The sequence below is a fragment of the Centropristis striata genome, chromosome 19 (assembly GCF_030273125.1).
Source record: "Centropristis striata isolate RG_2023a ecotype Rhode Island chromosome 19, C.striata_1.0, whole genome shotgun sequence".
Classification (NCBI taxonomy): domain Eukaryota; kingdom Metazoa; phylum Chordata; class Actinopteri; order Perciformes; family Serranidae; genus Centropristis; species Centropristis striata.
The window spans coordinates 3,956,820-3,973,882 of record NC_081535.1 but is presented as its reverse complement, the minus strand read 5'-3'; the positions used below and the strand labels follow the sequence as shown (position 1 = coordinate 3,973,882).

The 17,063-nt window shown below is 35.9% G+C and overlaps 1 protein-coding gene across 1 annotated transcript in view; it reads right to left on the bottom strand.

The window, feature by feature from the left end:
* LOC131992925 (ephrin type-A receptor 5) overlaps nucleotides 1-17,063 on the bottom strand; it is a 151,073-nt gene that overhangs the window by 114,925 nt on the left and 19,085 nt on the right. The window contains exon 3 of the mRNA XM_059358637.1: nucleotides 1,215-1,941. Within this exon, the coding sequence (XP_059214620.1) occupies nucleotides 1,215-1,941 (727 nt within the window). The remainder of the gene's footprint in view (nucleotides 1-1,214; nucleotides 1,942-17,063) is intronic.

Sequence of the window (17,063 nt, the reverse complement as noted above, 5' to 3'; positions counted from 1 at the left end):
CGCCACTCAGAGCCGCTCTCGCTTGCACGAGTAGAGAGTAGTGTAGAGTCTGAAAATTGAGTAATTTAAAGACAGCGCGGAGGAAGATTGGAGAGAGAAGAATGGAGAGGCCCTGGGTTTTGGTTTGCCCGTGGAAATGGCAGTTAAGGTCGGCGGTGGGAATATTTGGGCTCCAGTCGGAGCAGAACAGAGCAGCAAAGTGCTGCAGGGCCCCGGGGAATACCCTGCTGCACTAAGCCAGGGAGAAACACACACACACAGCAAGAAACACTCTCCGTAAAAGAATAAAACAGATCTGTGCACACCCTCCAGCACACAATACTAAAAACAAACATGTGCATGGATATAAAAATAAACAGACTGGATGGAGATTGCAACCCCGAGCAAATACACATGCTTGTGCAGCCACAAAGCGATCAAGACCAATAAAAGCAGCAAATTCTCACATTCAAGAAGCACTTTTTTTGTTCATAAGAGTAACTGAGGATCTGTTTACATGATAGAGGTGTGAACAGAAGACGCAAATTATGACAAAAAGAGACAAATTATGACCAAAAAGACACAAATTATGACAAAAAAAGACACCAAATTATGACAAAAAAGACAGAAAATTATGACAAAAAGACAAAAAAGACACAAATTATGACAAAAAAAGACAAAAATATGACAAAAAGACACAAAGTTATGACCGAAAAAGACACAAATTATGACAAAAAGACACAAAATTATGACAAAAAAGACAAAATTATGACAAAAAGACACAAATTATGACAAAAGACACAAATTATGACAAAAAGATACAAATTATGACAAAAGACAAAAATTATGACAAAAAAGAAAAAAAAATATGACAAAAGACACAAATGACAAAAAAAGACAAAAATTATGACAATAAAAAGTCACAAATTATGACAAAAAAGACAAAATTATGACAAAAACACACAAACTATGACAAAAGACACAAATTATGACGTAAACATGTACGTGACGTGAGCAGATCTGACTCACAGTTTTACACTCTGAAGAAATTCACATTTTTGTGTTTTTAAGCCCCTAAAACGCCGTCACCGTCTAAACCAAAGGCACTTCCCATAAAACATTTTATCGTTTTTACCCGCAAGCGTCCTCATGTAAACAGGGCCTTAATTACCAGAATTAATGCAGAGAATTTCTTCTAAAATCATGAATAAAGTGAACCAAACGTCCCCTCTCACCTTGACAGGACCCGTTGATTTCCTCGAACCCCGGCTGGCACACACACTTCCCGATGGGCACCAGCCACTCCCCCTCCGTGCTGCAATGCATCCTGGGAGGCTCGTAGAGCGGCAGCGAGTGGTTGACGCAGCGGCCCACCACCTCCACCAGCTGAGAGGCCTCCGAGCCCGGGATGGTGTCCCGGAACTCGGCCAGACTCTTCACCAGGAACGGGCAGCGTTTGTAGAAAACACGCACCGAAACCAACGCGATGCAGGCGCCCAGATCCTGGAAGGCCAGGTAGAAGCCCTTCTGGGTCAGCGGACCTAGATCTCGGACCTCCGTGTTGAGTTTCATGACGCGGTCCCCCAGGTCCAGCTCCGTGAAGCTCTCGTCCGCCGCGATGGTGTCGATCTTGATGTACCTGCTCTCCTTCATGGCCCGGTCCTCCTCCTCCGTCATCATGCCCGTCCCGTCCCTCATCTCCATCCCGTCCTCCGCCTCCTCCTCGCCGCCGTCCGTCTCGTAGTAGTACATGTTGAAGGTCTCCTTGCAGGTCCCCACGCCGCCCGGCAGGCTGTTGCAGTCCCTCAGGGTGAACTTGAGCTCGATGAAGACCCGCTGGGCCCCCTCGGTCAGGATCCAGTTGGTGTGGAGCCAGTTGTTCTGGTTCTGCTCCATCACACGGCACACCTGGTAGGTGTGGATGGGGGCGTAGTCCTCGTCCACCTCCCCGATCTCCTCCCACTGAGGAGGAGAGACAACAGGGAGGTTAATGGACAGGGCACCAAATATTAAAAATAAATATAAAAATTGACCAAAATTACATGTAAAAATGACTGAAAAAGACACAAAACTACCAAAAAAAAGACCAAAAATGACACAAAATTATCAAAATAAACATAAATTGACCAAAAATACATGTAAAAATTACCAAACAACCAAAAATAGATCCAAAAATGACCAAATAGATGCAAAAATTAACAAAAAATCACACAAAATTGAAAAGCCTGCATTTATTAATTCATATTATAGTTTTTGCTTAAAAACTGTAGCATATTAAGCTATATATGTACCAAATTTTATATCACAAAATGAACAGTTAGCTGTGCCGCCCCACTAATGGAATGATGTAAGAAAACTGGATCACTAAAACTGGGGATCAAACCAACAATGAAAGAAGAAATATTCAGCTAATTTACTTTCGTTAAAGTCCCAAAACAACAGCATGAAATGACTCCATGCATGTTAAAATCATGCATTTTAAATCCTACTTAGAAGGGAAACGTCAGCATTTTTTAACCTTGATCCTATTTTTCCATGTTTCTGTGTATTTAACATGAAAAACAGTTGCACAACTGCCCTTGCATCTTGTTTTGCGGCTTCTGGCTGCAACGCTTTCACTCAATAAAGGTGCAATTACAAGAAAATGTATCCCCAAAATGGGTCTTGATCAAAAGATACCAAATTTACCTGTTAAATAAAAGAACAAAAGTATCTAAAAGTACTTGTTCTGCTGTAAATGATCCTCAGTGACTTATATTTCATTATATGTTACATTAGTAGATCATTGATACTGATGCATTGTGCAGCATTTTAACATAAACAGGAGCTGGTCAAGGTGGAGATACATTTAACTACATTAAACACACTTAGGAAGTTTAAGACTCACAAGAGAAATCTGTTGTTGTGAGAAGATAAAAAGTTCTAATACACCAATCCTCTTTATATTTTGGGCTTTTACTTTATGTTTGTTGTGAATTATTGCTTAATTATACCTCTCTGAGCCTCGGAAATCAATTTAAATGAAAATGTTTGATGCATTTAAAGGGGAAATGTCTCTTGGTGGAACTACTTACACATTAGAGACGTTTGATAAGAGGCCCCTAGTGAACACTGGGGTTATTTAGAATGGGGTCACAAGCCAAAAAGGCTTAATCCTTCACTCTGCATTGTGTTTAATAAGCCTCTTAAGTTTTTGTTGATGTAAAATCCCAATCTCTTAAGTAACTGTTGAGAACATAACATTAACCTATGAAATGTAGAGAGATCAAACCTCAGAACTGTGTTCAAGTACAGCACTTAAATAATGGGTCTCAAACTCGTGGTCCGTGGGCCAATTGTGGCCCTCGTGACAATATTTTGTGGCCCCCACCTTGATATGAAAGTTTAATGTGAGTTTTATATGAATGGCACTTTACCGTGTCTTTTTTAAGTAATTTAGTGTTTTTTTTTAAATCATTTTGTGTCTTTTTTGCTAATTTAGTGTCTTTTTTGGTCATTTTGTTTCTTCTTTAAGTTATTTAGTTTTTTTCTGTCATTTTGTGTCTTTAATATTTTTGTGTCTTTTTTAGTAATTTTGTGTCTTTTTTAAATAGTTGTGTGTCTTTTTTGGTAATTCTGTGTATCTTTGGTAATTTTGTGTCTTTTTAAAGTAAATTACTGTTTTTTTCAGTCATTTTGTGCCTTGTTTGTCATTTTGTGTCTTTTTTTTGTCATTTTGTTTCTTTTTTTGGTCATTTTGTGTCTTTTTGGTCATTTTGTGTCTTTTTTTAGTAAATATGTGTCTTTTATTGGTCATTTTGTGTCTTTTTTTAAAAATATAATTTAGTTTGTTTCTGTAATTTTCTGTCATTTTTGGTAATTTTTTTTGTCTTTTTTATGGTCATTTTGTGTCATTTTTATGTAATTTAGTTTCTTTCTGTCATTTCGTATCTTTTTTTGGTCATTTTAATACTGCCTCCAGCAGCCCCCAGGTAATTTGAGTTAGAGCCCCCTGACTTAAATAAATTCACATACAATATTTACTAATGTTCGCCTTGATTTGTTCTTCGATTTATCAATTTTCAAATCATCAAATCAAGACAACATTTCACATATGAGAGCTTTTGTGCTTTTTCTTCAAAGGATTTTGTAGAAAAAAAAACATCCAGCAGTATTTCTCAACGTTGGGGTATAAAAAGAAAAGTAAAGCAATGATATCAGTGACAAAAAAACTCTGTTATATCTATTCTACTATCGGAATATTTCAAAAAAATATATGAATATATGAGAACCATGGGAATGTGGTGAGAATAAGCAGCAGCAACCTTTTTGAACGGCTTAACAGTGTCAAGGAAATTACAAAGCGTGTGTGTGTGTGTGTGTGTGTGTGTGTGTGTGTGTGTGTGTGTGTGTGTGTGTGTGTGTGTGGCGGTATAGATAGCAGAATAATCCTCATCCCTTCCACCTCGTTTCCTCCTATTGCAACAGACAGAAAAGAATGAGATGGAGTTAAAGGCTATAGATGCATTTACCATGAATGGAGGAGGAGCTCTAGTCAGCGAAAAAATACATTAACGAGCACTTAAAGGTGTGTTCATGTGTGTGTAATGTACAGAAATACCTGTGTGTGTGTGTGTGTGTGTGTGCATATATGTAAATGATGCTGTCAGTGTGTGTGTGTGTGTGTGTGTGTGTGTGTGTGTGTGTGTGTGTGTGCATCCATGCCTGTGTGTGTGTGTGTCAGACAGCTGCATTAATTCCCTCTGCAGGTCTCCCGGGACGTGGCTATTATCTGCATCACTAGCACTCTCCCATGGCTAATACAGGCGCTTCATCATGTCACTGTAATATGGCCAGAGGGACCAGACTATGATCTGGTGTTATGGCTTAATAGCCCATATTAATCAATCCACGCTGTAGTCGTTGTGTACAACCTTCTGTCTTTTCTCTCTTTCTTGTTCTCCATCTGTTTTTTCTGTTTTTTTTTTCATTTCCACTCTGCTTTAGTCTGCTTCTTTTCATTTCTGGGCATCATCAGTCAGTTTGTGAGCCATTTGTGAATAAATGGAGGCATTTTAAAGTGTTATTATGCATCATGTTTGTTGTTCAATGCACATTTCTCCATGTGTTTATGCTTATAGTGTGCACTTGTGCTTTTAATTTGAGTTTTGAGGACATTTCAACCAACCTAAAGTCTTCTGAAGGCTGTTTGATAGTTGATACTGAGTTTAAAAGTAAAGATTAGACTAGGGTTGTCACGATACTAAGATTTTCAACTCGATACCGATACTCAGGAAAATACGCAAATAATTCAAAATATTAATGTTGGTTTATAAAGCCCTTAATGGTCTAGGGCCAAAATATATTACCGATCTACTGATACGTTATGAGCCGTCCAGAGCCCTTAGGTGGTCTGGGACGGGTCTACTTACAGTCCCCAGAGTTATATATATATATATATATATATAATATATATATTAGGACTAAACAAGGAGAAGCAGCGTTTAGTTTTTATGCACTAAATCTCTGGAACAAACTCCCAGAGAACTTGAGGTCTGCTGCAACTCTCAGCTCTTTTAAATCAAGTCTGAAGACTTTTCTGTTTCCATTTTAACCAGTAATTTTTATTCATTCGCTTTTAAATGTTTTATTCATTCACTTTTTTTTAAAATTCGCTTTTAAATGTCTTCTAATGTGTTTTATGTATTTTAATCTTGCCCCTGTAAAGCACTTTGAATGGCCATGTGTCCGAATTGTGCTATATAAGTAAACTTGCCTTGTCTTACTCGATACCATTTTCGATACCACAAAGATAAAAACAAAGACCCCAAAATTTACCAGGAATATTTTTAACAACAAGAAAAATGCAACATGTAAAAATGAACAGAACCACAGGTTAAATATTTATAATAAAAACAGTTGTGCAAAAAGAAACTGCAACTATGATAACAAGCTTCAGGTCTGAGGTAGTGCAAAAAATAAATAAATGCAATAAACAATAACAATCAGAACAATATTTTGTATGCTGTGCACAATATTAGGCAAGCTTGAACTTTTCTCTGCTTCATTCTGGGACTTCAAGAGAGAAAATAACACTTTTCATCGATACTTTTGAAAATGAGTATCGTATCCGGATACAACGTTTTTTCTTATCGATACTTTTTTGAGTATTGATACTTTTGACAACCCTAATCCTCAGTCAGTTTGTGAACCATTTGTGAATAAATGGAGAAATTTTAAAGTGTTATTATGCATCGTGTGTGTTGTTCAATGCACATTTCTCCATGTGAATAAGCTTATAATGTGCATTTGTGCTTCTAATTTGAGTTTTGAGGACATTTCAACCAACCTAAATTCCTCTGAGGGCTGTTTGAGGGTTGATACTGAGTTTAAAAGTAAAGGTTAGACATACAGGGTTGGTACACTTTAGCAGTAGTCAAATTCAAGCATTTTTCAAGGACTTTCAAAGTAAATTTTCAAGCTTTTCCACTATCTTACACCTGTTGTAAATTGCATGTTTTAGATGAGTACTTACATACTAAAAGGGGGAGATTTCACTGAACCATACCAACAGATGGTATTACACTTTTAGGTGTTCAGTTTGTGTTTTTTTTTCTATTTTTGTAATGTTGTGTCTTTTTAAAGTCATTTTTACATCTATTTTTGGTCATTTTGTGTCTTTTTTGGTCACTTTTACATCTATTTTTGGTCAGTTTGTCTTTTTTGGTCATTTTTGCATCTATTTTTGTAATTTTGTGTCTTTTTTTGTCATTTTTACATCTATTTTTGGTCAGGAGGAACGGTCTTCATTTCAGATAGGCTACTCATTATTGTTTACATTGAACATGTGATTATCTATAATCTATAGATGGATATAGTCAGATTGCATGAGAAATACAGTAAGAATTTCAAGCATTTACAAGCACTTTATCCAAAATCCTTGAAGCACTTTTTAAACCTTGAAAACACAACATTTAAATTCAAGCATTTTCAAGGATTTCAAGCCCCCATACCAACCCTGGCCATAGCTTGGGTTAAGGTAAAGTGGTTGCAGTAAATGCTAAGCTAACGAGGCCTTAGCAACAATACTGCAGATGCTAACACAGATCTGTGTGTGCTTGTGTGTGACTGAGTCCCTATCTCCCCCAGACTCCTGCCCAGTCGCTCCCAGTGCAGACATTAAGCCTCTTACTGGTAAGATCACACAGATCCACCAGCCTGCTCTGAGCTTTAGACAGCTTAACACACACACACACACACACACACACACACACACACACACACCAATCATTATCGGTAGCCCAGCAGGGAGTTCAGCAGACGACCTTCTCCAGTTTTGCCTGGAACCAAACGGCTCCAGTATCTGTTTAAAGTGTGGTTGCCATTCACTGTAATAATTATTCTGTAGTCATTTCATTTTACTTCATATATTTGATAAAATGTATCAAATATAAATGCGTCCCTGATTTTGAGGCAGTTGTTTAAGTAACTTTAATATAAAAAAATGTTTGAGATAGAATCTACTTATTTTGATCACATTAAATATAATCTTTATGTGTATGTAATTCTAAATCAAGGGAATTTTGAATGAATCCAACAGAATAGAATTAGTCCGTTTTTAATTGACACTTAACCCTTTATCAGGCAAAGAACTAAATTTTGTAGTTAGAGTCAGGTAATATTTTGAGAAAAAAAGTTGCATATTTAAGAGATTTAAAGTGGCAAATCTGTGCGAAAAAAGTCGCAGATTTAAGAGATTTAAAGTGGAAAAAAACAACTTTTTTCTCCCAGATTCACCACTTTAAATCTCATAAATCAGCAAAAAATTTTGTCGTAGATTTGCCACTTTAGTCTCGTAAACTTTTTTCTCAAAATATTATTTTCGTATGTTTTTTTTATACATTCTGGCAGTATGTAATATCCTCCAATATTCTCTAGGGTTGAAATTTGGAATTTGCAAGTATTTCAGTGAGTTTCCTATTAAGGGTTAAAGTGGTGAATCTGCGAGAAAAAAGTTGTTTTTTTCCACTTTTTTCTCGTAAATCTGCGACTTTTTTCGCGCAGATTTGCCACTTTAAATCTCTTAAATCTGCGCCTTTTTTTCTTGTAGATTTGCCACTTTAATCTAGTAAATTTGCAACTTTTTTCTCGAAATATTACCTGAAGTTACCAAATATAGTTCTTTGCCTGATAAAGGGTTAACACTGTTAAGTTGTAATTAACTCAACGTAGTTAGATTTAATGAATGACATTGCGTGCAATCTGTTGCCTCATATTTATTGAGTAGCTATTGTTAATATTTTTTACAGTGTAGATGTGACTGTGAATCCTCCCACTCTGCAGCTCTTCTATATTAACTGTGTTTGATTACTAATGTAAACTGACGTGACACTTGCTTAAGAAAACTCTTTCAACTGAGTCATCAAACAATCATGAAACAGGAGACATTTGCAAGAAAATATCCTTTAAAGTGGCAACTTGCTTGAACTAATGTTGAAGTAAATGATGATTGCTCACTGTAATGGCTGCAGAATAATCACACCACCAGTGTTTAGATTGGTCCCATATCAGCCTCGCTTTCACTCTGTAATTCTGTCTGCCAGGGAAGTGAAGGACCCATTTACCAGGGCTTGAGTTGCTATATATATATATATATATATATATATATATATATATATATATGTATGTATTTAGTAACGTAATCACACTGAGGCTTTTTATTCTGAACTAAGTTGAGGAACTCTTTATTGCCTCCTACATTGCCAACAGCCCATTACAGCTTAATTTCCCTCCGTTCTTACCTTTCACAATAAAAGCCCTAGACATATACATTGTATCACTGCTTACAAGAGAGCATTTTCTAAGGGGCAACTCAACAAAATAGCTTTAAACTAAACAAAATAGCCCACAGTTGCTAACCCTAGGAAGCAGATATGGTGGATGGTTGGAACTGCAGGAAACTCTACTCGGTATATGAAAAAGGGGTAGCCTTGTTTCCTATGAAATATATATATATATATATATATATATATATATAATATATGTATATAAAACAATAGATATGAAAATCTACGGACTGAAAATAGGTTCATGCCATCTTCATCACACAGAATTTTCATATTCATGTAGTTAAATTATCTTCATTCAATAATTTTAAGTTAAGACTGAAAGCTCACCTGTGAAATCAAAACTCCTAATAGTTTATTTTCCAGTCTAGTTGTCATTGGATCAGTATCTCTTATACACTCTAATACAATTATTTTACCTTTATACACACACCCCTGTTTTTATTTCTTACTTTTTGTGTGTGTGTGCTATAAAATGGCACTTGTATTGCTTTCTTTTTTTGTTGTTATTTGTTGTTGCTTTCTCTCATTGTTGTTGATTTATTTTTGAATTTTTGTATATTTCTTGGGGAGGTGCTTTTTATAAGCCTATATAGGGGTTTTTAACCTCTCCTACACTTACTATTCTTGTTTCATTTGTGGTTATTTTGTAATTGTCCTTTCTTATGGTGCAAATAAATAAATTCAAATACAAATCAATATGGTTTGACAGAAAACAGATACAATTTCTCCTGAGTTGTAGCTAACGTTAGCTCTGTGGAAAACGGAAAGTGATCCGATTGTCTTTGCAAAAGCTATCAACAATAATGTTGGTTGGTAAGTTAGCAGCGGTTGCACTTGTTGATTTATTCCCTACACTAAAAAATTCTACAAATGAGCCATCATAAGTATAAAACAAGAAGCTACTGTACTTCTATGTAGAAAAGTCTGATTTGGTGCAGTAGGCACGGGCAGAAAGAGGTGACTGTGACGACTTTGAGCTTGGTTTTTTCCAGGAATTAGCTGCTTTATTGTTAGTTCAAGTGCTTATTCCATGGGATCTTTCTGTTGTACTTGGTATTAAGTGGGTAGGGGCCTCCGGGTCAAACACAAAGCTCAGTGCAACATACTAACACCGCGGGGTCAGACGGACCACCCATGCTAATGTAGAGACAAAAGCATGCACTAATAGTAGCTTTTAAACCCTAATAATAATGTTTTTTATGCTCATTTACAGTAAATCTAGCCTATTTGCATCTTAATTAGTCTGTATTGTAATTCACCTTCCATTGGTTTTTAAAAAGTGATTAAAATATTCACTTTAACACAGTTCACATGACCTCTTCTTAAAAGGGTTAATTCAGACAAATTCCAAGAAAAAGGGCATTTTTCCACTCACCCCTAGTTATATCTGGCAATACAGACACTTTTTGATTTACCCACTGAAGTTTTTACATAACTGTTCTTCATTTCATTTGTTTCTTTCTTTCCTCAGAATAATGCATGGCTTTCTGGAGGCGTTTTCTTATAGAAACTGTTGAAAGCAAAGAATGTGGCATTGGGAAACTGTTTCTGCTTCAAGTTCAAGCAACATAATCATCATTTTATTTGCTCACATTATATGAATTTTTTTAGTAATGGAAAGAATGACTTTCTCTGTGAGGCTTCAAACAGACAAATTTGAGGAAATCTGGGATAAGTGGAGATTGTACATCGCACTGAAACACCTTTCTTTTGTTTCATATTATGTAACGTTCATGACTGTTATAATGTGCTGTTGAAATGTGATTCTAGACCATGGGTCTCAAACTCGCGGCACGCGGGCCAATTGTGGCCCTCGTGATGATATTTTGTGGCCCCCACCTTGATATGAAAGTTTAATGTGAGTTTTATATGAAAGGCTCTTTACCGTGTTGTGTGTGGAAGGTCCCTTTATTGCTCCAGCTGGAGCTTTGTTTCACTTGTTTCTATGACGACGTTAACAAAAAGAAAGGCAGCTGCTACCGGACCGTTTATTATTGTTATTATTATTATTATTATTATTATCTGCCGTGTTGTTGTTACCGCAAGAAGTGGAAATGTTATGTAATGTAATTTTGTGTCTTTTTTGGTAATTTTGTGTCTTTTTTAAAATAATTTTGTGTCTTTTTTAAATAATTTTGCATCTTTTTTTGTTGTAATTTTGTGTCTTTTTTTGTGGTAATGTTGTGTCTTTTTCTAATCATTTTTTGTCTTTTTAAGTAATTTTGTGTTTTTTCAGTCATTTTGTGTCTTTTTTTGGTCATTTTGATACTGCCTCCAGCGGCCCCCAGGTAATTAGAGTTTGGGACCCCTGCTCTAAATAAAGACAAAATGTAAAAAATAAAATAACAAGTGTGGCAGTGGGAGTTTCTGAGACAAAAAATATCTAAACATGTTGACCACAAAACCCATCTGCATGGCGAGACTTCACCATTTTTGTGTGATTTGGTTTAATTTATGCTTTATGACCAATAAAAAAAAACAACAGATAGAGAGTTTTTGCCTCTGATGGTGGTAAACGGTCCCAATAATCGGAGGTTATTTATTTCAGAGCTGTCCGACCTTCTCCTGCTGCCCTCGCGTCTCTTTCACCTCCTCCACCCTGCTCCCTAACCCCAACCGTCCCTGAAGGCATCCCTCCAGCTCCTCATTAGTGTGTGTGTTTGTTTTGTTGACGACCATGTGTGTGTGTGTGTGTGTGTGTGTCCCGTCCGTCAGCAGACCCCCCGTGGCGGTGCTGAGTGCCCTCCTGGCTCCTGCTCTATGAATCTGTCTCCAACTTATTATTAGCATCCATTACTGCTGACCGTCACCACTGAGACCATTCTCCCTCTCCTCCTTCTCTCCGTACCAGAACGCCTCCTCCCCCCTCCTCCTCCCCCCCTTTTTCCCTATTTCCGCCTCCATCTAATTCACTCAAACGCCCCTTTTTTTCCTCATTCCTCTGCCTTTTCATGTCCTCCATGTCTATCATCATTTTCCCTCTATGTGTCCTCTATTCTTCCTTTAATTATCCAATCTGAAGTCTAACCTAGAAACACTGTTCGACCGATTCCCCCTTTCCATCCCTCCCTCCTCCACTCACTGTCTTCTTCTTCTTCTTTGTCCCCAATTTATGATTCTCTCCTCCTTCTTATTCCCACCATTCTCTTATATTCCTTCTCTACCTTCTAAGGTTGTCACGATACTAAGATTTTCAACTCGAGTTTTTTAAATAATCTTGTGTCTTTTTTGTTTTTTTTAGTAATTTTGTGTATTTTTAAAATAATTTTGCGTCTTTTTTAAATAATTGTGTGGCTTTTTTATAATTTTGTGTCTTTTAAAAAATAATAATTTTGTGTCTTTTTAAAATAATTTTGTGTCTTTTAAAAAAAAATAATTTTGTGTCTTTTAAAAAAATAATTTTGTGTCTTTTTAAAAGACATTTTTTTTTTTGTCTTTTTAAAATAATTTTGTGTCTTTTTTTGTAATTTGTGTCTTTTTTTTTTAAATAATGTGTATTTTTTAAATAATTGTGTGGCTTTTTTAAAGTAATTTTGTGTCTTTTAAAAAATATATATTTTGTGTCTTTAAAATATATATATTTTTCTTTTTTTGTCATTTTGTGTCTTTTTTGGTGTCATTTTGTGTCTTTTTTTTTTGTCATTTTGTGTCTTTTTTTGTCATTTTATGTCATTTTTTATCTTTTTCATCCCACCCTCCTCCACTTGCAGCTCCTGACTTACTGTCTTCTTCTTCTTTGTCCCCAATTTATGATTCTCTCCTCCTTCTTATTCCCACCATTCTCTTATATTCCTTCTCTACCTTCTAAGGTTGTCACTATACTAAGATTTTCAACTCGATACCGATACTCAACGTATCAACGTTCAACATTGTTCCGAGCTCCAAGTTCCGACTTTCAAGTTCTGACTTTGAGTGTAAATCAAACACACCATACAGCGTTACAGTAAGAACGTGTTAGACCCGCCTTCAAAATAAAAGCAAACACATGAAGCTTTCAAAATAAGACCACATGGATGTGTTCGCAGAATCCACCACAGAATTTACAAGAAGACTGTCAAAATATGATGCCTTGAATAAACCATAGAAGAACCCTTATTCTCCTTTACAATAATTCTGTAAAATATGCAATAATTAAGATGGAATAGTGGCATTAGAATGTGCGAAAGGCACCAAATGTGCAACTGTCTGGTTGCAGCTTCTGCAACGTTAAGATTTTCTCTGTTGTATGCGATTATAGACTGAACAATATTTAACTACTTGGGTTGTGGACTGTTGTTGGATAAAAAAAAAAAAAGACATTTGAAGACATTAGTTGGGACTCTGGGAAAGTAAGATACATGTTTTTCACTGTTTTCTGAGAATTAGATAGTCTCCTCACATCATTCAGCCCTGTGAAAAAGTCAGGAAAAGCACAACCAAGAGTTCAGATTCTGTATCAAGGCCACATTAAACCTCTGAAGTCCAGGAGATTTTGGTTCAAATTTTTCAACTTCCTCTGCATTAATTTCTGTCTCTGTTTAGCATCTTTCAGTCTGTCCTTACATCACATGCATGGCTCCTTTTTCTCCACACAAACTTGGCTATCAGTCAGATTTTTAATTTTATTTTAATTAACAAAGTAAAAAGCTGCCAGGAACCCAAAATACAAACAAAAGACACAGGTGTCTATGGAAATGTGCCTTCTTTTCTTTTTTTAAACCATTTATACACACAAAAACAGCAGAAAAAATAATAAATAATAAAACTCCAAAAACAGTCTATTTGCATATAAATTAAAAATAGTAATAGTTTTCACTGTAGAAAGAAAATTCACATTTTAAAAATGGTGTTGTGTTTCACACTGTGAAAGCTCCTATGATTGAACTTTCAAAGTCAAAGTCAAATTTATTTATATAGCGCATTTACAGACGGCTGAGCCGCACCAAAGTGCTTCACATAAAAGTGCAAAAAGTGCAATAAAATACAGAATTGACAAAGGTAAAAAAGAGACAAAAAAGAGACAAAAAACAAAACAAACAAAACAACAAACAAAAAAAAAACAAAAAAACTGTCAACTGGCTTTCTCAGCTTGTCTACATATCATATATAAATTAAGTTATTACTGTAAATAAAACATGTGTATTTTCAATAAATAGATGGACTCCAGAGGGTTAACAGACTGACAGTGGTAAGAAAATGCTGGGCTAGAGTTCGGCTTGTTCATCTTTGTGCAAATTCTTGAGGTTTTGAGGCTTTTTTTCCCCTCTTACTGAGAGGTGTGTGTCAGCTGTCAGCTAGCCATCAACTATTGCTGTGTGTGTTTCTTCTTCCAGCTGAGGACTGAGAGGATGTGAGGCGACAACGTGTTTCATCACTCAGCCTTTGTCAGCGCCAGGTTCTTTCACTTAGGCTTAGTGTGTCAGAGTCTTTGGACATTGCCTACTAATGTTGGGATAAGGCAGAGCATAATGGGAGGTAATTTAGACGGATGGACAGTAAAATAATGATCCGTATAGTGGGATCCGTCCCTTTAACGACACCTTCCTTCATGACTTTTCCTACTTTATTCTCAACCCTTCAAAATGCTTGAAAAAAAAAAAAAAAAAAGCAGCAGATAAAAGCATCCAGCAAATTGCATATGGTCTGCAGCCCAGCCAGTCCACTAAGAAGAAGTAATGGAGGTATTACATGACAAAGGGTGGGCAAGAAACCAAAATTCCTCCAGGTTTTTTTTTTGTCTTTCTGCCTTCATTTAATCTCTATTCTCTCCATTTTTTCCAACATCACATTAATATTAATGCTAAAGTTGTTCCAATTCCGATACCAGTATCATAAATTGCTCCGATACTGACGAAAATGCTGCGTCGGTACCGATCAGATACCACGTCATTTATTAAATTATTAATCTATTTACTGGTTCTTCACCGCTCTTAAAACAGTGGCGCTATGCTGCAACCTGCAGCCTGTTGTTTTAGATCAGGGGTCTCAAACTCAAATTACCTGGGGGCCGCTGGAGGTAGTACCAAAATGACGAAAAGAAGACACAAAATTACAAAAAAAAGACACAAAATGACACAAAAAAGAAACAGAATTACCAAAAAAAGACACAAAGTGACTGAAAAAACACTAAATTACTTAAAAAAAGACACAAAATTACCAAAAAAGTAATTAAAGGGACCTTCCACACACAACACGGTAAAGTGCCATTCATATAAAACTCACATTAAACTAAATTACTTAAAGAAGAAACAAAATTACCAAACAAAGACACAAAATTACCAAAAGAGACACAAAATTAGTAAAAAAAGACAAAAAATTAGTAAAAAAAAATACACACAGTTACCAAAAAAAGACACAAACTTACCAAAAAAAGTAATTAAAGGGACCTTCCACACACAACACGGTAAAGTGCCATTCATATAAAACTCACATTAAACTTTCATATCAAGGTGGGGGCCACAAAATATCGTCAAGGGCCGCAATTGGCCCGCGGGCCGCGCGTTTGAGACCCATGATTTTGAGAGACGAGGAGGAATTGAGTACGTAACACAGACACAACAAACACTTTTAGCGACAAACATCACCAGTAAATCAGAGGATTAATGTTCCGTTAGTTTGATTATTTACATTGCAGCACATAGAGAGTCTAGTGGCTAATGGTGCGTTCAAGGTCTACACGAATGTCAGAATTTCCGACGTTGTTCCGAGCTCATAGTTCCGACTTTCAAATTCTAAGTTTGAGTGTAAATTAAACACACCATAAGGCGTTACCGTAAGAAAACGTGTTAGACCCGCCTTCAAAAAAAAAGCAAACACATGTAGCTTTCAAAATAAGAGCACATGGATGCGTTAACAGAATCCACCACAGAATTTACAAGAAGACTGTCAAAATAAGATGCAACAAATAGAACACAGAAGAATCCTTATTCTCCTTTACAATAATTCTCTAAAATATGCAATGATTAAGATTAAATAATGGCATTAGAATGTGCAAAAGGCACCAAATTTAGGCTTTTAGGGCAAAAATGTTCCCCTGGACCCCCAGATTTATTTATTTAAATTGCTGTTGCACGACTGTTTTGTATACTGTTTTATTTAAAAATAAATGTAAAAAATAAATGTCTTGAGTCTGCTGTTATAATATTATATTATATTCCATTAAAAATCCATCTTCTATTACTATAGCTCAAATATAGAGCCACAATTGACTTTCTTGAACTTCGGTTGGTTTCTTCCAAATAATCCTCTGGGGGTTTTTTCCGTATGAGCAACAATTATAAATGATGTCCAGCATTCTGTTTCTACCCAGCTGCTAATTAATTGCATTCAACTCTGAACGTAATTATTCCTGACTATTATATTGTCTCCATCCTGTAATCCGCCAGAAAACAGAGGAGAATAAGTCGTTGTTGCAAATGTCAGCTAGTCTTGGCCATGACTCATTCTGTCTGCAGACACAGAGAAGTTTATATATATTTATATATTATCCAGGAACACGCAGACAGCAGAAACACAGTTCAGCCTTTGCAGAAATTATTTGAGATTCCTTCAAGTGCATCAACTCTTTCAAAAATCACCTCAACTTTTTTTGGGTAGCTGAGGAAGTTTTATCTGATTTTCCCAATTTTATTCATCTTTTCTATGTGATACTTCAAATTGCATGGAAAAATGTGGATATCTGGATAATGGATATTAAAAGGATTGTAATGTTTACAGTCTAAATCAGCTATTCTCAGCTTTAGGGTCCCGACCCCAATTGGGGTCGCGAGATGATTTCTGGGTTCATGTGTTAATGTGTTTTAGTCTTTTTGGTCATTTCATGTCTTTTTTTTGGTAATTTTGTGTCTTTTTTAGTCATTTTGTGGTCAATTTGTGTCTGTTTTGGTCATTTTGTGTCATTTTTTGGTCATTTTGTGTCTTTTTTTTGTAATTTGTGTCTTTTCTGGTCATGTTGTGTCTTTTTTTTCATCATTTTGTGGTCAATTTGTGTCTGTTTTGGTCATTTTGTTTCCTTTTTTAGTCATTATGTGAATTAAACAGATTTTTTTTTACAGTGTAGACGTAAAATTAAAAATTGAATATAACCGTAGATGCTTTTAATTACCATAAATCAAGGAACAGTACAAACCTTTTAAACTGTAGAAAACACAGTTTATTTCATGTAAAATTAAATGAGAAGTACCATATTTTCACTAGGACACAATTAACCTAAAAATAAAGAGACTACTCAGGCTAAATTACAGTTTTTGCTGATATTCACATTACATAATAATACAC